Source organism: Aspergillus flavus, chromosome 1 (assembly GCF_009017415.1).
Source record: "Aspergillus flavus chromosome 1, complete sequence".
In the NCBI taxonomy this organism is placed as follows: Eukaryota; Fungi; Ascomycota; class Eurotiomycetes; order Eurotiales; family Aspergillaceae; genus Aspergillus; species Aspergillus flavus.
In genome coordinates, this window is record NC_092406.1 from 1,891,489 (window position 1) to 1,914,456 (window position 22,968).

Consider the following 22,968-nt stretch of genomic DNA (forward strand, 5'->3'; position numbering starts at 1 on the left):
ATTGCCGATAGGCTTACGTGTTAGAGCAATGGGGAGTGCCGTGCATCCTTAATGGATTTTCCTCGAAGCTTCTTAAATGATCATCCAGTTTCTGCACAGAAGCATGCGCCGCGGTATTGTACTAGTAGCCAAGCAGACATTACCCGGATTCGAGTTGCTTGATAATACTTCCGATTCGCAATTTTCCGTATACAGGTAGGGCTTGGCTCTGATTGGTCATTTCGAGTTCATCACTCCGTAGGTCGTCGCTGATTGGCTACTTTAAGTACACTGCCAGTGCATGGTTCTAATTGGTTATTCTACGTTTATACGGAGTATACGTCCTATCTAAATGCTTTATATTGCTGTGTGTGGGTTATTCTCTTTTTCACTGCTCTCCTTGTTATCTCCTCATTTTCTTCACCCCGAGTAATTGCAGGACCTTTAAGTGAGGCACTAGGAGAACAATGATGCCAAATTCAGAACACGGTTCGTCCCTAGTGGATGTTTCGCATACAATCGATGAAAGGCAGGAGACGCTAGTCGACAACGAACTCTCTTCTTCCACCAAGGTCACTTATCCAGAGGGTGGTCGTGATGCCTGGTTGGTGGTGCTGGGTGCGTGGTGTGGTTTAATCGCATCGTTAGGGATCTACAACACAGCCGGTGTGTTCGAGGTCGTTGTCTCCAAAGTACTCTTGCCGGAATACTCACAATCGACCATTGGCTGGATATTCTCCGTCTACGCCTTCGTGAACTGGGTTTGCGGGGTGCAAGTTGGACCGACTTTTGATGCAATGGGCCCGCGTGCTTTAATCATTGCAGGGACGTTTTGCACACTCATTGGCATTTTCGCACTCAGCGTTTGCACAGGTAAGTTCTGAACTCATACGATTATATGTAGCATTCATCTTGAACTACTCTCTTTAAACTGGCATTCTCATGAACTACATAAAGATATGTTTCCTTGCTAATAGTGACATAGAATACTATCAGATCTTTCTGTCATTCTCCATTCTGACGGGTATCGGTTCATCCCTTCTACTCACCCCATCAATGGGCTGCGTCGCTCATTGGTTCATGGAGCGTCGCGGTCTCGCCAGTGGTGTAGCATTTATTGGGGGCAGTTTCGGTGGCGTTATCTTTCCCCTCATGATCCAATCCCTCCTCTCTCAAGTGGGCTGGGGCTGGTCAATCCGTATTCTCGCATTTATATTGCTCGTACTTTGCACTATCAGCGTAACATTCTGCCGAAGCAGAGTTCCGCCGCGCAGAGGAACAAAACCAACGTGGCGGGATACATTGCCAGACCATCGTATCTTCCTGGATGGCACAGGAGTCATGGCAGTCACGACTGCGGGACTCGTCTTAACAGACTTAGCATACTTCATACCTATCACATACACGCCAAGCTACTACATCGATCGACAAAATCTATCTCAAGAAAAAGCCTTGACGGGATCAGCAGCATTTGCATATCAGCTTCTGGCGATTCTCAATGCTGCTTCGTGTGTTGGACGTTACGTGGCGGGTGACTTGGCCGATCGATTCGGCCGGTACAATACCATGATTGTCTCGTTGTTCCTCTGCACAGTATCCGTTCTCTGTTTCTGGTTACCGGACATCGTCATATCAGATCTAGATAACCCGGCACTCCTAATAGTCTTTATAATACTATTTGGGTTCTGTAGTGGTTCGAACACTAGTCTGACACCGATCTGTCTGGGCCAGCTTTGCGAAACTCATGACTATGGGCGATACTATGCGAGCTGCTTCACGGTAGTCTCTTTTGGGGTGTTGGCCAGTATCCCTATCGCGGGAAGCCTTCTTAATGCGGTGGACGCTACTGGGAAAGCAAAGTACTGGGGAACTGCGCTTTTCGCAGGACTCAGTTATGTGGCCTCTTTGCTATGTTTTCTCTGGGTCAGGATTAAAGTGAAGGGGTGGGATTGGAGGATTAAGTGGTAGAGCATTAAACTTATGGGGGTGATACTATTAGACTGTTAGACTTTATAGCGGCGGGAAGGATGGAGACCCCGCAAATCAGGGTTAGTAGCCCTAACGACGTACATACGAATAGAAATATAGAACCAGATTCTAGTCCCAAAGCTCGGCATTTAAAATCAAGGTGGTACTATAGCCCTACAACCAGATCAAGTATAGCGCTAGTTCATACCCCTCTGTGCTAAGGTCATTCATATCTCACTCAACGTCAACTCCCACTTACCTCCCTTGCCCACTCTAATTATCCCCTCAACATGGACACACAATCACCCTCCACCAGTTGTAATTTATTCCAAACCTCTCATTCCCGTTGGCTCGCAGTTACACACCGCGCCCCATCATCCCACTCGTCCTTTCTATACGGCGTCAAATCCACAAAAATCTACTGCCGCCCTACCTGTGCCGCGCGCATTGCTCGCAGAGCCAATGTCGTGTTCTACGACACAGTAGACCAAGCGCGCCGTGATGGCTTCCGGCCGTGCAAGCGATGCAAACCAGATAATGCCAGCTTTCTCGGGGAGAAGGAGGAAGTTGTCGCAAGAGTCATCACGCTTTTGCGGGTGAACAAGAATGCGGTGGCGATGAAGCGCGGGTTGAAGGAGTTGGCTGGAGAGGTCGGTGTTTCGCAGAGTTATCTTTGTCGCGCGTTTAAGAAGACGATGGGGATTACGGTTGGGGCGTATATGATGGAGTTTGAGAGGAAGGATAGCCTGGGCGAGATGGAGGGTTTGATCCAATCTTCTGATATGGTGGATGTGGGGACGGGGCTCTTGACTCCGGCAGTAACAGCGAGGAACTCTCCGGTGCCCCTCAAGGGCCTGGAGGGAGGTTTGGTAGTAGAGGGTGGTGTGGGAAATGTTGAAGAGAATCTGGACTTGAACTTCAATATCGACGAATGGGTCTGGACGGATGACTTCTTCAATGACAGCACCTACGGGTGGCCTATACAAAGTAATTCATAGGAGTCAGCGGCGGACTTCAGTATTGTAATGGAGCATGTTAGGTGATTCGAGAAGATACCAACTCCCTGAGTGTTTTTGCCAGGCAAGTATCTAGCCTGGCCATTACTACACTTTCATTGGACCAATTATAGACATCTTTAGTTCAATAATACTGCAATATTTTATGGCACGGACTATGGTTGGCATCTCCGGGTCAGCAACCTGAACTCCATTTAAATGTGCCTTATAAGATCTACATCCTGTCCGAAGGCCAATATTTAGCCGTTTACGAACCAGGAAGTAAGACCGTCAAGCAGACTAAGCTATATAGAGCCAGACAGACATGCAAGGGCCACTAATGCAAATTCTCCCCAAGCGGTATTGTACTCTCCAGCGAGTGTGAGAACAACGGAAGCGTAGTCCTTATCGCAATGCAAGAGAAGTTGAATGATGGATTACTATCAGAGTCCTGGAGTCCATGGCTTGGTGTTTTCGGGAAGGTGCGTGGAATTTACTCCAGTTCGACCATGAGGCTGGCCTCATTCCATCGTAAAATACACCAGTCTATGAGAGTACATAGCGTCTCACTATGACGGTACGAGACATGCTGAAGCGAGATGGCTTGTGGCAAAACGGGTCACGGTCCACTTTTGCACCTTGAGGTCGAGGGGACCTGTCATCGTTGCGATAGAAGTCGAATACAGCGAAACATGGCCAAAACTGCTCCAGAATAAGGGACCTAGATCGGGAGCACTCCATATCAACGCAATGCTCCTTACTAGAGACTGCGACTACTAACTCTAAGGCACCGGCACCGGCACCGGCACCGTTAAGCTGTAGCACCGTGGTCCTAAGCCCTAGGTACTGCAGCCTGAACGTTTACATTGTCGTAAGCCTTTTGAGTTATGTATAGCAGCTTTAAAAGGACTCTATAACATATTTCTAAACAACGTGCAGACGATATAGCTTATAGCATTTATATCTTCTAGACTAAGAAATGATTACAGATGACCATCGGGTGTGGAGAATAGGGCTTCCCGTCCACTCAGCCGTACTTGAGCCACATATTAAATGCGGCCAGGAACCAGAGAGCCTTGGATCTTAAAATAGTGTCAGGTTTTGTGTTAGGGTGAGCGCGGGTGATACAGGTAAGAATTCTGGAGACTGGGGTGAGAGACGTGAGAACTGGGTGAGAGCGGGTAAGAACGAAGTGAGAAGGGGTGAGAATATTCGCTGCGATGTATTACTCTTTACTCATATACAATAGTTGATAATGTAATGGAGCTAAGGTACAAGCTAGCATTTGTTGAAGAAAAGAAGACCAATTCAATCACTAGTCAGATACAGAGACTGATTCTTGAAGAAAATTCAAGCAATCAGGATTATTCGAGATTCAGTCTTCTCCTCGCGTGCTCTCTTCGAAGAAGAAGCGGTATAGAATTGGGGCTGAACCACGAAGATCATCAGACTCATCAGAAAGGGAAAGGTATACAGTTTGAATGTACGATTTCTTCAGACCCTTTGTCGGGAGTCCTGTGACAACTATCTCCCCTTCTCTTCGAAGTCTGTCCTCAGACGTATTTATAGGAATTTCAAAGAATTTGTGTCGGAATAATCTTGCGGATGATACGGTCATATCACTGAGCAATAAATAGTACATATCAAGCAGGGATTGAAAAGAGGTAAAAAGAAGACCATGGAGAAATGGCTTAGTTATGATTACTCGGTTTAGGATGGATACGGCTGTATCAGGACTGGGTTTTCTTATCCACCATGCAAACATGCAAAGTTGATGAAAGATCTGGTATTATTCAGAAATTTCGGTAACTGGGGATATTGATTCGGGCGGAGACCTACGCAAGTCAGAAAGATAGCCGATGCTGGGTATAATATTGGGAAGACTTTTAACCGATGTATACTTTTAAGTGAATGGATAATCTGATGGATTTGAAGTCTGACGAAATCTAATATACAGTATATTCATAAAGTACTAGTTGCATCTATAGTGAGTTGGTCAGTGCATACAATAGCAAATGACTCGGCCTGCGATATCTCAGTGTTAGTGTACACTACTGCAGTGTTATTTCTTGTGGTTACTCATGAATTTTTCGAGGACTAAGATCTCGAAAGTGGGAAGGGACTTTTTTAATCTGCTTTTTACGATTTGGAGTACACTATCCATAACATGCAAAGGTGTAGGCCACTATAGTGTATGAGGTAGGTTTCGCGGTGGTTTTTGCGATCAAAAGCAGCCATGTGGAGAAGCAGTAGCGCCTCGGATAGACCCGTGAATGGTCCATTCCATAAAGTGAACGGGATAGGGCTGCTCGGAAATCCCCGTGTATGGCCAGATCTGCCCGAAACCAGCTCCACTCGGTGCGGCCTCTACCTTCAGCCCGCAAGGGCTATCTCGATACATGATAGCATATATCCGTCGTAGTTTATTAGTATTTCTGTTTTAGGTGACTGGATTGATCTATGCTATCATCTAGTGAAATTTGACATCAACCTCTTGGTAACTTATTCTACACACACGTCGCAAGCCACCAGCCATGAGCATCTCTCTACCGCCGACTATGAAAGGCGTTCAGATTCGCCAACAGGGTGATCCGGCGAATATGGTCATTGAGACAGGGTTGCCCCTGCCTACCGTCAAAGACACCGATGTGCTTGTCAAACTCCATTATTCCGGCGTCAACTTTATCGATATCTATCAGCGCACCGGTGTCTATGGCGTACAGGTGCCATTCACTGCTGGCCGTGAAGGTGCCGGAACGATTGTTCAAGTTGGCGCCAAAGTAACCTCATCGTACGGGTTGAAAGTAGGGGACCGTGTCGCAGTCTTTACACAGGGCGCCTTTGCCGAATATGTGGCCGCCCCGGCGGAGGGTGTCATGAGACTACCTCCATCAGTGTCCACCAAGATAGGAGCCGCGGTCATGCTTCAGGGTCTCACTGCCTGGACTATGGTCCAGGAATCGCACAAAGTGAGCAGTGGCCAAATTATTCTTGTGCAAGCTGCAGCCGGTGGGACTGGAGGTCTCCTGGTCCAGATGTGCAAGTATCTTGGTGCTACCGTCATCGGGACGGTCTCCAACGTGGAAAAGGCCAAAGTCGCCGAGGAAAACGGATGTGACCACACCATCCTGTACAAAACCACCAACGTGGAAGAGCAAGTTATGCGATTGACTGGCAACAAGGGATGTCATGCCGTCTTCAGTGGCGTTGGCCAAAGTACTTTCAACGCGGACCTGGCCTGCACCCGGAGAAAGGGCACCCTAGTTTCATACGGAAATAGTAGCGGCGTGGTGTCCAATTTCTCCATTCTGCTTTTGAGCAAGAAGAATGTAAAGCTGGTCAGGCCAACCTTGGCAAACTACATTGCTGAGAGAGAGGAGTTTGTGGAGAGAAGCACGCAGCTGTTAAAGTTGCTCGAAGACGGGGCCATCCATATGCGGCTAGGAGGCGAATATGAGCTGGAGGATGTCCAGAAGGCGCAGGATGCGCTCAGTGGCCAGAAGACAATGGGCAAGTTACTCATCAATTTACAAGCTTGAAAAGGCTCTCTTAGGGTTAGACAATGCCTTTATTCCAGAAGGTCAAGGCTTCTTTCAATAGAAGACGATGTAAGCCACAGTCAAATCGAGTTTTTTTTTTTTTTTTTTTTTTTTTTTTCAGAGCCTTAGATAGAGAGAATCCGAGCAACTTCCCAGTTTTTGTTTTATTTATTTCGCTTTATCTTATTATGCTTACGAACAAAAAATACGAGCAATTCTATAAACCTCCCAAAGCGTTTTCAACCCAAGCCTTACACTGGTCGATGCTCTCCGCCTGAATTCTCTGATACAGAAGCATCTCATCGGCAACTTCAACCCCGAGAGCCTTCTCAAAGTCACACTTACTACAGAGGTCACAGGAGTTCAAGTATATAGTTGCGCTATCCCCGTTCTTGTCCAAGTTACTCCGGAAGATGCCGGCCGCGCTTATGGGGAGAAAGTCTTCGTAGACTATGGGCTCGTAGCGGACTATGTCATCCTCAATCAATTGGCTCAAGTTGAATGGCTTCGGTTCAGGCTGCGCGTGAAGTTTGTTGGGATTGATGTAGTAGCGGAACCAGGCCAGTCCTAGCTCGCGCATTTCCATCCAAGAGTCTGGGAAACTCGCAAAGACGCGAGAGAACGCAGTCGTATCACCGGCTGTGATAGAATCCCTGGTCGCTATTGCCAGAAGCGAATCATACAGTTGACGTCCTTTCACCGTTAGAGCCGCACCTCGCTGTTCAACCTCGCCGAAGCGTGCCTTGTGTCTGCCTGGGACAAATTGCTTAGTGTTTGCAGATTCTGTTGTTTCCACAGGAAAGCTGATTGGCTCCTCAATCGCTTTAAAACTAGTCTGTCGAAGAAGAATAGGACATTTCCGTTTCGGAGGTCCCTCGATGTAATCTTTGACCGGTATGTTCCAGTCTCGCATACTCGATTGGACTGCGTCAATGTCCAGTACTCGTGGGGTCAAGTGGTTGATGTGCGGCGACTTGAAGGCAACAATGTCGGCCAAGATAGCGCTTTCGGATAACATCTCCTGGTATTCCACATAAGATACCGCGGCTGAGTTGTGCCACTGGAAGCTGCTCGTTGCTTCATGGACAAACTCTTCGGCTTCCGCTTCGACAAGGCCCCCGTTGGATTCATATATGGCCAGCAGCGCCAACATCCTTTCGGAGAATATACTCCGGCGGGAAAGAATGCTGGTAACGCGTTGACGAACCTCATCGGACTTGATCAGCTCTGGGCGAAGCAAGGAGACAAACATGCGAAAAGCATTTTTCGAGAGCTCAGATAGTTCAGGTGCTCGGAAACAAGTCGAATGCACCGGGACATTAGCCGGTGCAAGGTCATAATACCCAGTAGGCAGCATATTCATGACCTGGAGGACGCGTCGGACCTGGTTCAGCTCGTCCGGCCTGCCGACACGTATGGCTCCGTGGCGCTCCCAATGGATTCTGTCGAGATTATCAGTAGTACTGAGCTTTTGGCGAAGATTTGGATCGCTCTCAAGTACTCTCTGGTTACTTTGTTGAACCAAACTAAGCAAATCGCCATATAAAGGGACCTCTTTGGCGTACATGGCTGACATGGCCACCGCAAAGGCTTGTCGGATGTTTGCTGATGGGACATGCTGGCGTAAAGTGTGGTTTTGCATTGTGACGATGTCCGATTTCGGTTGCAGCGGGATTTGAAGACGATAGTCAGTGCCTGTCGAGGTTTCAGCGTTGGCACTTGCCAGAAGCTAGAGCTGGCTATTAGTTCGTTTACACAATGACACTATTAGTCAGTTGTGATTACCACCGACTCGCCTCGAATCCTTGTGGGCCCAAGAAGCGGAGGTTAACTTCCACTTTACAACAACCGTGTCGGGACGCAACCCGTTTCAAGATATGCTCTAAGAATGCCGCCGGAGACAGTTCCGTCTCGGACATTTCCGTGTTAGCAATCATTACCAGACCATCGAGGGTGTACTAAATCCCTTGGTTTAGTAAGGCTTTGGGCTTTGGCGCGAAGTTGAAACCTGTGCACAGGTCTAGGACTCATTGCTGTTGTAATGGCGTTGTGGAACCGCGTGCACTCCACTCTGGTAGATTGTCCACGTAAATCTGTCTCAGCAACTCTCCACAAGAGACAGTGAAGTCTTGGTTGTGCATGACCATGTGGATGGAGATATGATGAAAATTTACACGACTCATTGGAATCACCAGAATGAAGATTATCATGGGTATTTTTATGTTTTATGATAGCTCTATTCGCAAAGATACCTCGTTTGCCCTCCTGCCTGATCACCCTCACCCCGCGAGCCAGGCAACGCATTTCATCTCCACCAGGATTTCCTCCCGGGGCAATGCCCTCACTTCCACAGTTGTGCGTGCCGGCGCCGTCGTGCGGTCTGGCCAGACCTTGTTCCACTCTTCATTCATCCCAGCATAATCGTCTTTCATGTTCGTAAGGAAAACGGTAACTTCGACCACATTCTGCATCCCAGCCCGGCCCTCCGTGGCGCCGTCTATGATCGCCGCTATGTTCTTCAAGACGGCCGCTGTCTGGAGACGAATGTCGAGTTTGAGAGAGGGGTTGCCGTTGGGGTCGTGGGCTCTTTCAGCTCCGACAAACGATCCATCGCCGCGGCGCGAAGAAGTTCCCGAAATATGGATATAAGAAGCTCCATGCCCAGCAGTAACCGTTCGGGCATGCGGATAATTAGCGAGGCCTTGGGCGTTGCCGGCTGGACGGAGATAGGGGACGCCATTGGGATGCGTGGTGCCTGACATGTTGACTGGGATCGGTAATATAAAACGAAGACGATCAGAATAATACCAGAAGAAATGATGTGATGTCAGATGTGAAAACCCAAGGTGTTTACCACAGTATATAACGTTTTTATGAATCGGAGTGAATTCCCTTAGAACTACTACAGAAAAGGTGGGCCCTCGGATGCACCCGCCGGGTCTAACAATGGTGACTTCTACCAGGCGGAGGGGACATGAAGCGTCCGCAGGTTGGTAAAAACGTCTCGGCTATGTGCACCACCCTCTCGACCCACCCCAGATGCCTTGAGCCCTCCGAATGCCGTGCCGAGTTCTCTCACCAGCCAGCAGTTCACCCACACCAGTCCGGCGTCAATCCTTTCGCCAATACGACGCATCCTGGCTATATCGTTTGTCATAACAATAGCTGCTAGTCCATTGACATTGTCGTTTGCCAGTGCGATAGCCTCATCTTCTGTGTCAAAAATTGTCACGGTGACAACGGGTCCAAAGATTTCGTCCCGGATCACTGGACTGTTGGTGTCAATACCACTCAGAATAACGGGGGGGACCCAGTAGCCGTCCGGTTCCTCGGACGGAATGCCGCCGATGTGGAACTGTGCGGATTCCACTCGAGCCTGCAGGAGATAGGACCGGATCTTGAGATAATGTTGCAGAGAGGCGACAGGTCCCATCGTCTCCCCTAATCGGTAGTTTTTCTCGACATAAGCAACAAATGCGGACATGAAATTGTCGTAGATGCGACGATGAACATAGATACGCGATCCGCAAAGACAGATCTGGCCGCTATTCTCAAAAGCTGCACGGGCTGCCACAGACACGGCGTTAGGTATATCGACGTCGTCAAAGACCAACACTGGGTTTTTGCCACCCAGCTCGAGCGATACGTGCTTCCCAATATCTGCAGCCGTGTCCCGTCTAATCTGGACTCCTGTGGCGGGGCCACCAGTAAATGATACGCCACGAACACGAGTCGAGCGTACCAAGGCAGAACCGACGCCAGGCCCATCACCAAAAACTATGTTCATCACCCCAGCAGGCAGTTCTGCTTTCTTGAAAACCTCGGCCAAAACTTCAACCAATTAGTATTTTCACCATGGAACGGACGGAACGGTCACCAAAAACGTACGGAATGCGGTTATACTTGTCACTTCACTTGGCTTCGCAATTCCTACGCAGCCAAAAGCGAGGCAAGGTGCAATTTTCCAGGTCAAAAGATAGAGCGGCATGTTCCATGGAGTGATGAGTCCGAAAACGCCCACGGGAGATCGGTGTTCGTATGTCAAGACCGAAGGTGGTCCATCTACATAACGGGCGGCGCTTTCCTCGTGCAGGATGTATGTAGCAAAATAGCTGGATCACTAGTCAGCAATGGAGTCCTTGGTCCAAGGAGGGTACTTACTTGAAGTTCTCAATAGCTCTCTCCACTTCCACTCGCGCGCGAGCAAGAGTCTTCCCTTGGTCAATGCTCTCCCAGACCGCGAAAAGCTCTTTTTCGTCGCTGATAATGCTGGCAATTCTTTGCAGCATCTGAGATCTTGCCTTTCGCGACGTCCGCGACCACGAAGGAAACGCCTTCGTGGCTGTCTCGACAGCCACGTCCACGTCCGTAGAGTCGCTTAGAGGAACTTGTACCAAGACTTTGCCATCTCTAGGATTATACGAATTAACCCATTTATTGGACGTCGCGCAGGGTAGGAATTTGTTGGCCACGAAATTGCGGAGACGGATCGGGTCGCGCTGACTGGCCAAGAATTCATAGGCCTTTTGCTCAGTGTTGAGCTGCCATAGTGTGGTAAGAGTCTCCATGGGTGCGGTATTTTATAGTTGAGTTGGATTGAAAGAGAAGCCTAATAATCCGTATTGGCATGAGACAAAGCGCCAATAAATATGACATACTCCAAGTATCTGGACCTCCTACGAAGGAGAGATGGTGCGGTTGGAGCTCCGATTGGCTTCACAGAGTAGACTGACCCGCAGCCCTAAACCCGTGGTAGCGTTGACACAATGGGGTCTTTGAAGATACCTGGGAAGTAGCAGTTGTCAACTGAATTGAGTGTTGAATTAAGTCCAGAGAATAGTTCGGCGAAGCATTCGAAGGTCTTTCTCTATTATTCGCTGATCAACACCTGATACACTCTAAGATGAATGAGTAGTCTATGGCTTTTTGAAGTTGATCAAATTCAGGCTATGTATGCATTCTAGGCAGGTATCTTGTCTATGCCCAAGAAATCTAGTACATTTTTCGACATAATGCGCGCTCTACTCGTCGCGCACAAAAATTTCTGAATCTGCGAATCTGTGGATAGTAGCTCCCCAGGCTGCGGCATCTCCCCCAGCGGAAACGGATAGTCACTGCCCAAGACAATCCTTCCTACGCCGATTTTCCTGCAGATATACTCCACCAGGTCGGCGTCATGCATCAGGCTATCCAGCCAGATGTTAGACTGGTGCTGCTTAAAGAAGTCTGCTGGTGAGACGCCCTGCGCGCTATGTGCCACAAGGTCCGGCCGGCAGTTGTAGCCGTGTTGAATGCGACCCAGCAGTGGTAGGTAGCTTCCGCCGGCGTGCGCAAAGCAGAAACGTAGCCTTGGATGGGTGACTAACACGCCGGAAGAGAGAATTGCATGAATTGCGAGAGCAGTCTCACTTGGCCTAACAGAAGAAGGCATCATTAGCTGTCTTTACTTTTGCTGGGAAAACGGACAGATTGAAGAGAATCACGTACATGCCTATCAACCATGCAGACCAATACGGCTTCCACCGGCTCGTCTTCTCCTTTTCCCACTCGTACCCTAAGGGGTGCACAAAAATAGGAAAATCTAGCTCCTCGCATGCGGTCCAGAATGGTTCGAACTCGGCGCTGTCCAGGCTCCGCCCGTTGATTTCAGCCCCGATCTCCACGCCATTTAAACACAGGTCCTTTTTTGCACGGTGCAGTTCCGCGATTGAGGCGTCGACATCTTGCAAAGGAACTGTTGCCAGTCCCATAAACCGCTGAGGATATTCCTGACATACGGAAGCGATATGATCGTTCAGATATCTGGCCATGGAGGCGGCCTGTTTCGCTGGCTTGTCATAAGAAAACAGAATTGGGACCGTGCTCAGGACTTGCACATCGATTCCAGTCGCGTCCATTTCTTTAATGCGTAACTCAGGGTCGTAGCAATTGGCTTCCACTGTTCTGAAGAACCGATCACCTACGTACATGTCGACTTTCTTAGGTGTTTTGGGGTTACTGATGCCGTTCGTCTGAGGTTTTTGGTCATTGTGTGGTCTCAGCGTGATCCATTCGTGGCTCTTATCGCTCGAAACATCCTCATCCAAAGGTGGGAAGCTTGGCAGTTCAGGTGGCATGATGTGGGTGTGGACGTCGATGCGCATAGATGGCGACGCAGTTTGGCCATCGACACCACCAAGGTCAGAGTCATGACTCGAGGAGCCACAAAGGCAGCCACAAGAATTCGTCATTTGGGAATGTTGTGTTTGTTGAATATGAGCGTGGACTAATAGGACCTGCAAAGTAGATCTCATGACTCTTCTTCCGGGCGTCTTTTTTTGGTTTTTTTTATATCATAGCTTATTCTTTGTCGCACGGAGCGATCCGAAGTAGGTGTACCCGGCCATTGTTGAGCCGGCGAGGTGGCCACAGCTGCAACGACTGGTAATAACGGATGAATCCGTCGAGTGTGGAGGCGTCTTCCGCACCGGCTACATCCATCTTGCAGTCGTATCATATTTGAAGGAAGTCTTCTGAGCATAACTTGACTACCTTCGCCTTCCACTGATAGCGTCGCGCCCGCCCGACACGATAGGAAGCTCGTGGAGGTTTGAGTCAGGGACAAAAATTATGAGTACAACTAACGGCCTCCCCATCCCGGGGCCCCTGCAGTTGACGGCTTGGCTGGAGAAGAACTCTGCGAGTCTGCAGCCACCCGTTAACAACAAATGCCTGTATTCTGGCGAAGACTTTATATTGATGGCAGTTGGTGGCCCAAACCAAAGAAAAGACTACCATAGTAAGTGACTTAGGGTTTTAGTCTATGCTGAGAAATAGGTCGTCTTACGAGTATGAATGCCTACAGTCAACCAAACAGAGGTATGTAGGACTGAGAAACGAATGACGGGCATCATATATTGAATACGATGGATCACAGGAATGGTTCTACCAGATAAAAGGCGACATGCTGCTCAAGATAGTAGAAAACGGTGATCAGTTCCGAGATGTCGTGATCAGAGAGGGAGAGATGTTTCTCTTGCCAGGTATGTTTGCTAGCTATTTATCTGGAATACATAACCGTTCCGTTCTGGTTTTTTTTGGATAAAGACAATATTTAACAAAGCACAGGCAACATTCCGCACTCTCCCCGTCGCCAAGGGGACACAATAGGCCTGGTGATGGAAAGGCAGCGACCTGTAGGAAGCATCGATCGTCTACGGTGGTACTGCGAGAATGAGAAGGAGCATGGTGAAACACCTGCCTTGATCCGTGAGGAGCAGTTCTTCTGTGAGGATATGGAAACGCAGCTCAAAGAGGTCATTGAGGATTGGATGAGGAACGAGAGCAGTCGCGAATGCAAGTTATGTGGCAGTATTGCCGCAGCGTGAGACACTACGTTGTGAATACCATTCAACATGGAAGGCCGTGAATATCGCATTTGGCAAGATATTTAGCCCAGGGTACTCACTCGATATCAATGAATAAGTGTAAAAGAATAATGAATCAACAACTCCCTTCCCATATATAACTGTTGGATGTGAAACAACAGAACCAAAATATACCGATACAAAAAAAAAAAAACCTTGATTCGTGGCCGAACTTTATGCCATTATCTGGCATTATTGATTCTCAATTAGATCAAAATCTGTCCATAAAAAAGCCATAAAATCATTGCCGGCAGATTCGGCTGACAGTGATCCTGTTCCAGGGCTTAGAATAGGGAGTTGAGAGTTTATCCTAGTGATGGGAAGTGGATTGTCTTCATCCGCTGCTACACTGGTTCTACCCTGAACCATCGAGGGGCGTTCCATCATCCCCATGTCTACATGAACATCATCTCCTTTCCTGAGCCTCTTGGCCGCTGGTTCTCCTGTTCCCTCGTGCTGAATTCTGGTCGAAGGCAAGCTGCGTTGGACCGTGGACTCAAAAAGACTGTTATGGCTATGGTTCTGCTGGCGCAAATGACATCGTGGTAGATCTGTCCCTGATAATGGTAACAAGAGATGTGCATCGAGGTCGGGTAGTCTATCGAGGCACAATGTGATGTTTGATGGGCCTTCCCCAAAACGACCCAACGCTTCACTGAGCTTGTCGCGTCTTTCAAACTCGGCCTTTATGGACTTTAGCTCCTCCTGAACCAACGTCTGATACGTTTCAATCTCTGGCCATTGTATGCTTAGATTGCGAAGCATTCCAACGGCGGCCTCCAAGTCGTTCAGCGCTTTCGCGGTAAAAATAGGGTTCCAAGCCAGCCGTATACAGTGTAACAAAACCTTGGCGCTGGCGAAGAGCGCACGACCATGTTGAATTAGGAAATGACTTCCTGGTACGGTCGCTATTAAACGAGGCGTAAGCTTAATGCAGCCGGACGCGGCCTCGGCACATCGAAGGAACATCGCAGGCTCCGCCACTGTGTACTTCTCTAGGAAAACTCGATGGAGGAGGATCAAGCTAGCGTAATATGAGGATAGGGCAACGGTCTGCAGCGCAATGGCTTCGAAGTCCCGGGGCGACTCTTTTATCCACGGCAGTACCTTTTCTGTGAAATAATTCCCCAGTTCTGCATCGTGCCGACGAACGTCAGCTTGGATCTTATCCTCCAAATTCGGTGTGGAGTTGCGGGCAGCCTTGCGTATGTAGCGGACGGTTTTGTAGATCCGACCCATGATGATATGAAAGTCAACAATAACGGAGAACCAAAAGTCCGTTTCTGAATCAGTATCATGCGTTGGGGCTTTGAACTTATCCTCCAATCCATATTCTGTGTCATCTATTGCCAGAGGTTTCAGAAGAGCAGTGGATAGAGAGCGATCAAGGACATACAGACACCACCACAGTCCACGCTGCATGTGTGGATCTTGACTAGGTATAGGATCGTCACTCAGATCCAAGCCCTGATACAGGCGAATGGCGTGGCCTGTAGTCACCCACGCTTCGTACGCTTTGCCTGTCTCGGCGAGATATAGACTAAGAAGCCCGTGACCAATGATAGAGTTCAGACCGAGTTTTTCTTTTGATTGGAAAAGTAGGATTTCCCTCGTAGCGTTCGAGTAGAAAAGATGACCAAGATTCGCTAGATCGTACGCTCGCAGACAAGGGTCTTCGGAGGTCGGGTGTGTAGATTTGAGGCCGGAAACCGCCACGGCGAGGAGCGCATTCATCACGAAGGACAGCTGACTGTTATCATCGTCATGACCCAAACCACTCCTCCGTAGCTGCTCTCTGAAGTCTTTTTCGGGAATAATGGGGAAGATGGGATGTATCACTCGGAAGTAATGGCCAACGAGGAGCGTGCGCACTTCGTCAGGAATGGGTTTGAGGTGAGTCAATGAGCGCGCCGATTCCCTGCCGTCACCTAATTGCCCATCACCTTTGGACACAAACGTTCCGGAGTTGAGCAACCCCTCTTGGTGTTCTGCGGGGGATTCTCGTGCCGGGGCGAGGGAGCCTGTATGAAGCGACGCCATGTTTGGGGCGGAGCTCAGAGTCTCCAGGGGAAGGTCTCCTTGGTTCTGGTCTGGCTTTTCTGAATTGGCCATGGTCAACTTCACGAGGTCAGTTGTGTCCACATTTGCCGGAAGAACTGCTGGATCGTCTGCAGGTTGGTGAACAGGCTCGGATGTCCGCGGCGGACTCGGCGCTCGCAATTGCGCCTCCATAGAGAGGATTCTGCTCTCGAGGCTCATGATATATCTGTGCCAGACAGTCAGTCCTTTCTTCAGGCCAAGCACTAAAATTTGAGGAGCAACGGGGCTACGCACTTGGGATCGAAAAGCCTGGCGTTGCCACTAAGATCAGTATAGATGCATTGCGCATTGTTGCGACAGCAGCTTTGGCACGGCTGTTCCCCATCGCACTTGATTTTCCTCTTGCGGCATGCCTGGCACGCACGCCAAACTCGCTGACGTTCATACATGGTTGGTCTATGTCGGGATAATGGAGCAGCTAGACTGATCCAAGAGCGGGTGACACTTAAAAGGTGGGGATGAACTACGTTGGTGGACTAACTCCAAGGAGCGGAAGCTAGTCCTTCGCTAGTGATAGCGATACAAAGTAATACCCCGTACGTAGTAGAGGTTGCCGCCCCAGGGGGGGTTTCATTGGTGCCTTGGTTCTCGGCCACACTTCTTATCTAATCTCCATTCTGCTTTTCTTGGATCACGTCGGCGAAATGGCATAGTACCTATAGTTAAACTCCTAGGCTGCGGCACAATTTTGGTTTTGGTCTTTATATGTTCCATAAAACCAGATCAATTCGGTTTGCGCTCAGTAAAAACTGTAATACAGTTCTTTTGCGATTAGCTGTATTAATATTAGGCTGTGGCATAACCGCGGGTATCCCCTGCCCGTCCCATCTCCGCTCCGCGTTTGTGGGTGAACATTGAATGGATAATGGCGGATTTGGTATTTTTGGTAATTTGCTATAATAAATTCGGTAATTTTGGAACAAACGAAATTACAGGCCTATAATAATGCAAAAAATTGACCCACAACTGGGCATACTGGGTATCCTTGTAACTGCAATGTTGCAAACACACCTTATCAGATATATGTAGCTTGGGAATACCGTAGCAAACGCTCCGGTATTATACTCTCTTTTGGCCGAATGATAAACACACAACCCCAGGCAACCTGCTTTACCTGTCACATCCAATAAATTTATTCATCACCAACACTCGATTTAGCCTAGATTCTACTTTTTTAAAAGTACCTCACATTCGTGGATCAGTCCGTTGTCTGAAAAGAATTCATACCATCCGGCCTCCTTGGCATATATAGACAATATAAGACCCGTGCAGCACTCCTACACACTGGATCCAGAGTTGTCCCTGCAGTCAAAGACCTGGGCGATATCTCCACTGGAAAACGCGTCCTTGATCGAAATAGAGACGGCATACCTAGGTGAATCCATTTTTTTTTAGCTCACATGTAACCTGAGAACAGGCAAGGGACACTCACGTTCCACCAACTGTCATGAAAAGCCCAAGAATCACAATTCCCGCATGTAGTCCATACTTTACCTTCTGAATCCTTGGCCCAGATTTATAGTCTTTATGATCATGAAACCAGAGAAGTGCCGGAAAAATCAGGCTGAAGGGCGCGAAGCACAGTGCGCCGGCCAAAGCAAGTAAATAATCCAAGATCGGGACTGCCTCTGCCACAACGAAAGCTACAGCACCCAGTATAAAGTTGATACCGAGCCAGGTGAGCCAGTGAACCCAGGTATTTGCCTGCAAATGTTTCGAATCACGGAGCAACCGGACAAAGGCGTACTTGGCCGCTACATGCTGGTAGATGCCAACACCAATCACAAGCCCTGGCATTGCGATACCATAAGATGTCTGCTTGAAGAGCTTTCCAGCACTGCCGAAGACAGGAACAGAAAGCCAAACACCACACCAGCGGTATATAACCAGACTAAACGACAAATACATAGCTCCAACTATGAAACCGGCCGAGATACAAGCCTTGCGATAATCCTGGGGCCGGCGCATCTCCGAGATAACAGGTAAAAACATGGACGAACCAGCCGTGCTGATGAAGATGTTTTCTACATTCAGCATACCCACAACAAAGGATGGGTACGCGATGGGTGTCCAGCCGAGATCAAAGTCACCGGTTGGTGGGGCTGCTGGAGGTCGGTCTTGCTGCGTCACGGCGACCGTGAAGATAAATACTGCAAGAAGGAAGGTGAAGAAGCCAATCCAGGTCAGCCAGCCCAGACGAGAGAACATGCGGATGGACGAGCATATGGTAACCAAAATTGTGGATACAAGAGCAAAAGTCACTGTGCATGTCCCATGACTCGACAAAGCGTTGAATCCGGTTGCTGTTGTAACGATTCCACTTGCGGAAATTAGGATCTGAGCAATTATGACCTGGATTCCGACGAGTTCGCGGCCAATACGTCCCCAGGTGAAGGCCATCATATCTGGCAGCACTTCAGAAAGTATTAATCCTGATAGATTTGAAGAATCCTGGGATATAGACTTACTGTGACATTGGGGATATTTATTGCGAAAATCGCCGAGGATAATAGCAGAATCTATACGTTGTATGACCAGTAAATATAAAACCTTAATGGCGACTTCGTTTGCAACGACTTCAACCTACATGTATTCAACGTAGTAAATCCGATGATACATAACGATCCGCCAACCGAGCCAAGTGCCGCTAAAGCCCCTGGAGTGGCGAGGATGCTCATCGCAAAGCTGATTTTAATGAAGACAACAGTCGCTCGCTGCCAGCTGACAGTCCTGAACTCGACGCCGCCCTGGCTCAGTTCGAAGATCTCGCGTGACTCCCCGCGCTCTGTTTCCTCAGTTGAGGCTTCGCCTAACTGAGACCCATCGAGCGCGATATTACCGGTCTCGGGGCATTTTTTGTTCTCTTGACTAAGAGAAATAGTCATGTTTGGGTTAAACTTATGTCGGGAGAACAGCAATCGTTTTTAAAAGACTCTTTCACTTACTGATCTACTATAGTTATTTACTGCATTAGACCTAGCCAGTATCTATCAAGCTAGTATTTATCAAGATGCTTTGGGCGCTTTCGGATCCTTCTTGATACCCGGTGTTGCTTATCCGAAGGGTACTTCGCAAATCATCACCGATATTATTATCATTATCGTTGTTCTTATCTTCGTCCGGCTTAGATTTAACAATTCTTCGTTATTACTGATTAAATCAAAACCACTCTTTTTAGATTCTTTGCTCTTTCGCTGCGTATTCTCCCGATGAGAGAGATACTTATCAATGACATATGTCGATCCTCCGCAATATCGAACTTGGATGTACACATAAACACTATAAGATCCCTGATTGTCTCAAGCTTAAGAGATCCTCGACGATAATACCGGACATCTCATAATATACTGCGTAGGGTTTGATTCTAACGTTGCTTGCTGGTTGTGATAGCTTCGGTTATGTACCTGGCCATTCTAGATAACGGACCTATCTAGATTAACATCAATTAGCCCTTAGCCGCCGTCGGAGCTGACGTGGGTTATAGCTGTTGCCGCACTGAGCTTGACAGCTTGGAATGTTTTGCTTTCCAAATTGAGAATTACACCACTGGCGAGAACACGAGTGAGACTGAGCCTTGGTATGCTTAATACTGACATTAAAACCATCTATGCCATCAATTCAATCTGTACAGCTAGATATAGCAGTTGCAATAATAGGTCTTGTATCACTTTAAGAGACAGGGCTGCTCAACCAGACCTCGGTAAATTATCAAGATCGACATGCAACATCAAGTGGGGAGAGGGGGAGATATCAATTCTATGAAGAGCGTGGCCACTTGGTGTCGATCGGGTCCCCTCTATACGTCTTGTGATTGGATCACAGACAATACCAACGATGGAAGCTTACAAAAGCATACTCGGACTGTGTCAGGCTTGTTGGAGAGCCTTTGGTTGATATTTAACGACTCCTTTGCTCCAATACCCTAATAGATCATTCTTCACTTCTTCAATATCCGCATTCTATACCCCCTCAACACTCATAGTCCACCCCAATCTGCCTTCTACAGAATGGCTTCCAACCCCCCTGCCGCCTGCTGCGCTACTGGTTTCAAGCATGAGGGCACTCCTGTTGGCGAGGTGAAGAACATAGATGGTGGTGAGTAAAGAAAACTAACAACTGTCGCTGAAAGTCATCCAATTCCTCGAGAGAAAAATCCACTGGCAGATGCGCTGCACAATGTACCTCCCGAGCTAACATCTAACACACCCTTCTCTTCTCTAGTCAACACCTACATCACCTACCCCAAAGACAACAAGACCCCCGAGACGGCCATCGTCTTCTTGACCGACATCTTCGGCATCTTCCACAACTCTCAACTCCTCGCTGACGAGTTCGCCAAGGCTGGATACTTGACTGTCATCCCGGATCTGTTCCAGGGCGACCAGGTCAACGTCGCTGATATGGAGTCTGGCAAGGCTGATCTACCCTCCTGGCTGCCCAAGCACCAGCCCGCCAACGTCGACCCCGTCGTTGAGGCGTCAGTTAGGTACGTCCGCGAGACTTTGGGTGCGAAGAGCGTTGGTGCTGTTGGTTACTGCTTTGGTGCTAAGGTAAGTTTCTACATGACCTCTGATACAGGCTTATCTCACTGGGTATGAATATGGGTTTCTAATGGGCCATTCTCAGTACGTTACCCGCCTTCTGATGACCAACAAAGTCGATGTTGGCTTCGCCGCCCACCCCTCCTTCATCACCCACGAGGAATTAGGCGCTATCCAAGGCCCCTTGTCCATTGCTGCTGCCGGTATGTTCTTTTACCTTCAGCCCAAAAAGCCATAGCACTAAGAGTATCCAGAAATCGACTCCATCTTCACCACCCAACTCCGTCATGAATCCGAGAACACCCTCATTAAGGCCGGTCACCCCTGGCAAATCAACCTGTTCAGCGGCGTGGCCCACGGCTTTGCAATTCGCGGCGATATGAACGTCAGGATTCAGAGGTGGGCTAAGGAGCAGGCTTTTGTCCAGGCCGTTTCTTGGTTCAATCAGTACTTGTAAGAATATATGCTGGTTAGATGAATATGGGAGCTATTGAGGGCATTAGCCTCGTTCATATGGAGCTGGTTTGGCTTCCGCGCAGATGCGGCTTGTGAGCAGAGTTATGTGAAATGAAAACATATCCTTTTTAAGAAATAGACGTGGAGAAATTTTTGTTGTGATCCATCTTGGGATTCATGGATCCAGGCATACATAATGGGTGCTTTAGGGCTGTACTTACAGAATCGACTAGCAGTAGTCATGTTAAATAATTCTCGTAATGAAACATATATTCCATAAAGTGTTATTAATTTTGAGGTTCAGAAAAGGCGTGTGGTCGTTGTTCGATTATCACAGGACCGACATTGAACTAAATACTTACTAAGAGGAGAGCGTACGATAGGTTACGGTCGACAGAACCAGGATGAAATTCGCTTTTACTAGCCGAGCTCTAACATAAACGCCAAATCAGAGTGCCTTCCAGTAGAGAGCCGGATGTCACCTGTCTCCCTCCCTTGCCCGGTATGAACACTGGAAACTTTTCGCCGGTAACAACCCATGAGTCTAATGTAATGAATAATAGATCCCTGCTTTCCGACCTTTCAAGCATTTCTAAGATCAGACCGGAAAAGTCCCTAATTGGTTATATGTGAGCGCAGGTCCACACGACCCACAACTTAAACCCTTGCTGCGAGAGTGGGCATTTCGCAAGCTCGTTTGGAGTGAGTTAGTTTACCGTGTTATAAAAAAGAATGCATGGAATTAGCTCGTGGAGAGACTGTTGGTGGAGGGGAAAAAGCACGTGTGCGGAAATAGGCTACTTATTAGAGACCAACTACAGAATCAACTAGCTTATTTTCTTTTTACCCAGATTCCGCCCCACGGCACTTTTCAAGACGGAATGAGAACGCTTTATTCCATGAGAAGTGCCGTAGGCGGGGTCTTATCGCCCGTTTCGGAAACAAACTTTCTAGCAAAAGATAGGGTTATGTACTCTAGCGGGGACAAATTCCTAGCAGAATCTCTAATCTACATGAAATTTTTACCGAGGTGAACCTATGGCTTCTTCTGTATGATGATATCTCATATATTACGCAGAAATATATTACACTCTTTACGAATGGACAAGCTCCATAGCTCACGGAATGCCTAGTCTTCCTTTTTGAACTCATTTGCTACCGGTACTTTTTTTTTTTGTTTTTTTTTTTTTCTGGATACCAGTTAGTCTACATGCCCGGGCAGAATCCTGCCCTTCGATTTTCATCCCACTAAAAAGTGCAATTGCAATGAGCCTGACTGTATTTCACCGTGCCGGGTAGTTACATCGAACGCTGTCCTTGTGCAAATGTACGCTGGTCTAATCGAATAGGTGAGCTAGTGCCAAGCTGCGTTGATGTACGTTCTCAAGGTAGTGATTATAGTAGACTTGTTTGTTTATTCACACATAGAAAATGGCACTAGAAATACAACATTGGGTGGCTGAGATTTTGATGTGATAATCCTGACCAGCACACGGGTTCATTCGATAGTATAGAACAACTGGTCAAATTGCTCGAGATCATTCAGCAGATCCCCACTCAACTGCATATCATCTAAGCCAAACCAATCAGGGACAGTTAAATCGTTTGATGGAAGGATTCTGGGGGAGTGGGTTTGCTTGAGTTCTATCTATCCTTATCTGTCTCGCCACTGATAAGCTGGGCTATAGACGCAATACCCCGCACGATAAGTGCATACGCCCGAGTTCATATGTGCTTTTGATTGAGTTCCCCAGTATCAAAATGACGTTGTATCTAGTATTTGTTGTATGGTTTTGGAGAACTAAAACATTGAGATTTAGAGATATTGTCTTTGGGGAGATGGATGTATGGTATAGATTTATGAGTATGGCTTAGAGAGTACTTTTTGGTTCACCTATGAGGCTCCTCTCATTCTATCGTAGAATACACCAGTCTATGATAACACATAGCGTCCACTTGCGTATAGCTCCAAGCTATGCCCAAT

General features: G+C 48.0%; 11 protein-coding genes across 11 annotated transcripts; 5 read left to right on the plus strand and 6 right to left on the minus strand.

Annotated features, from left to right (window-relative positions):
• Window positions 1-449: 449 nt before the first annotated feature.
• Window positions 450-1,947, plus strand: F9C07_2239936 (monocarboxylate transporter; the record flags this gene model as incomplete). The annotated part of the gene is made up of 2 exons (XM_041284258.2): window positions 450-852; window positions 965-1,947. The coding sequence occupies 2 exons, from the start codon at window positions 450-452 to the stop codon at window positions 1,945-1,947; spliced, it is 1,386 nt and encodes a 461-aa protein (XP_041141203.2).
• A 149-nt stretch (window positions 1,948-2,096) lies between these two features.
• F9C07_2279090 (uncharacterized protein) lies at window positions 2,097-3,609 on the plus strand. Its single transcript, XM_071510350.1, has one exon. It carries the CDS (start codon window positions 2,238-2,240, stop codon window positions 2,943-2,945), a length of 708 nt encoding a protein of 235 aa, XP_071365633.1. The 5' UTR covers window positions 2,097-2,237; the 3' UTR covers window positions 2,946-3,609.
• A 1,460-nt stretch (window positions 3,610-5,069) lies between these two features.
• On the plus strand, window positions 5,070-6,571 carry F9C07_2279091 (putative alcohol dehydrogenase). Its single transcript, XM_041284249.2, has one exon. It carries the CDS (start codon window positions 5,477-5,479, stop codon window positions 6,479-6,481), a length of 1,005 nt encoding a protein of 334 aa, XP_041141202.1. The 5' UTR covers window positions 5,070-5,476; the 3' UTR covers window positions 6,482-6,571.
• A 127-nt stretch (window positions 6,572-6,698) lies between these two features.
• Window positions 6,699-8,123, minus strand: F9C07_709 (uncharacterized protein; the record flags this gene model as incomplete). Its single annotated transcript, XM_041284240.1, has 1 exon — window positions 6,699-8,123. One exon carries the CDS (start codon window positions 8,121-8,123, stop codon window positions 6,699-6,701), a length of 1,425 nt encoding a protein of 474 aa, XP_041141201.1.
• Window positions 8,124-8,760: 637 nt separating this feature from the next.
• On the minus strand, window positions 8,761-9,243 carry F9C07_710 (putative L-PSP endoribonuclease family protein; the record flags this gene model as incomplete). Its single annotated transcript, XM_041284239.1, has 1 exon — window positions 8,761-9,243. One exon carries the CDS (start codon window positions 9,241-9,243, stop codon window positions 8,761-8,763), a length of 483 nt encoding a protein of 160 aa, XP_041141200.1.
• Window positions 9,244-9,437: 194 nt separating this feature from the next.
• On the minus strand, window positions 9,438-11,049 carry F9C07_711 (putative aldehyde dehydrogenase; the record flags this gene model as incomplete). Its single annotated transcript, XM_041288644.1, has 3 exons — window positions 9,438-10,312; window positions 10,370-10,593; window positions 10,643-11,049. The coding sequence occupies 3 exons, from the start codon at window positions 11,047-11,049 to the stop codon at window positions 9,438-9,440; spliced, it is 1,506 nt and encodes a 501-aa protein (XP_041141199.1).
• Window positions 11,050-11,441: 392 nt separating this feature from the next.
• Window positions 11,442-12,774, minus strand: F9C07_712 (putative 2-amino-3-carboxymuconate-6-semialdehyde decarboxylase; the record flags this gene model as incomplete). Its single annotated transcript, XM_041288643.2, has 2 exons — window positions 11,442-11,895; window positions 11,969-12,774. The coding sequence occupies 2 exons, from the start codon at window positions 12,772-12,774 to the stop codon at window positions 11,442-11,444; spliced, it is 1,260 nt and encodes a 419-aa protein (XP_041141198.2).
• A 158-nt stretch (window positions 12,775-12,932) lies between these two features.
• On the plus strand, window positions 12,933-13,964 carry F9C07_1047517 (3-hydroxyanthranilate 3,4-dioxygenase). The gene is made up of 4 exons (XM_041284248.2): window positions 12,933-13,259; window positions 13,326-13,339; window positions 13,398-13,503; window positions 13,589-13,964. Exons 1-4 carry the CDS (start codon window positions 13,091-13,093, stop codon window positions 13,846-13,848), a joined length of 549 nt encoding a protein of 182 aa, XP_041141197.1. The 5' UTR covers window positions 12,933-13,090; the 3' UTR covers window positions 13,849-13,964.
• A 115-nt stretch (window positions 13,965-14,079) lies between these two features.
• On the minus strand, window positions 14,080-16,376 carry F9C07_714 (uncharacterized protein; the record flags this gene model as incomplete). The annotated part of the gene is made up of 2 exons (XM_071511580.1): window positions 14,080-16,153; window positions 16,222-16,376. 2 exons carry the CDS (start codon window positions 16,374-16,376, stop codon window positions 14,080-14,082), a joined length of 2,229 nt encoding a protein of 742 aa, XP_071365634.1.
• A 642-nt stretch (window positions 16,377-17,018) lies between these two features.
• Window positions 17,019-19,153, minus strand: F9C07_2279098 (putative amino acid transporter). The gene is made up of 4 exons (XM_041288657.2): window positions 18,575-19,153; window positions 18,456-18,506; window positions 17,420-18,401; window positions 17,019-17,358 (listed from the first exon to the last, which is right to left on the minus strand). The coding sequence occupies exons 1-4, from the start codon at window positions 18,870-18,872 to the stop codon at window positions 17,265-17,267; spliced, it is 1,425 nt and encodes a 474-aa protein (XP_041141195.1). The 5' UTR covers window positions 18,873-19,153; the 3' UTR covers window positions 17,019-17,264.
• A 384-nt stretch (window positions 19,154-19,537) lies between these two features.
• On the plus strand, window positions 19,538-21,193 carry F9C07_2239946 (dienelactone hydrolase family protein). The gene is made up of 4 exons (XM_041284247.2): window positions 19,538-20,082; window positions 20,209-20,537; window positions 20,614-20,731; window positions 20,783-21,193. The coding sequence occupies exons 1-4, from the start codon at window positions 19,995-19,997 to the stop codon at window positions 20,983-20,985; spliced, it is 738 nt and encodes a 245-aa protein (XP_041141194.1). The 5' UTR covers window positions 19,538-19,994; the 3' UTR covers window positions 20,986-21,193.
• Window positions 21,194-22,968: the final 1,775 nt, after the last annotated feature.

Bases quoted from the DNA above. Each gene is read 5' to 3' on its own strand.
- F9C07_1047517 (XM_041284248.2), top strand. From the start codon at position 13,091: ATGAGTACAACTAACGGCCTCCCCATCCCGGGGCCCCTGCAGTTGACG. The intron at 13,504-13,588 runs GTATGTTTGCTA...AACAAAGCACAG, and splicing joins AGAGATGTTTCTCTTGCCAG to GCAACATTCCGCACTCTCCC.
- F9C07_2279090 (XM_071510350.1), top strand. From the start codon at position 2,238: ATGGACACACAATCACCCTCCACCAGTTGTAATTTATTCCAAACCTCT.
- F9C07_2279091 (XM_041284249.2), top strand. From the start codon at position 5,477: ATGAGCATCTCTCTACCGCCGACTATGAAAGGCGTTCAGATTCGCCAA.
- F9C07_2239946 (XM_041284247.2), top strand. From the start codon at position 19,995: ATGGCTTCCAACCCCCCTGCCGCCTGCTGCGCTACTGGTTTCAAGCAT. The intron at 20,538-20,613 runs GTAAGTTTCTAC...GGCCATTCTCAG, and splicing joins GTTACTGCTTTGGTGCTAAG to TACGTTACCCGCCTTCTGAT. The intron at 20,732-20,782 runs GTATGTTCTTTT...AAGAGTATCCAG, and splicing joins CTTGTCCATTGCTGCTGCCG to AAATCGACTCCATCTTCACC.
- F9C07_2279098 (XM_041288657.2), bottom strand. From the start codon at position 18,872: ATGACTATTTCTCTTAGTCAAGAGAACAAAAAATGCCCCGAGACCGGT. The intron at 18,507-18,574 runs GTAGGTTGAAGT...TACAACGTATAG, and splicing joins ATTTACTACGTTGAATACAT to ATTCTGCTATTATCCTCGGC. The intron at 18,402-18,455 runs GTAAGTCTATAT...TACTTTCTGAAG, and splicing joins TAAATATCCCCAATGTCACA to TGCTGCCAGATATGATGGCC.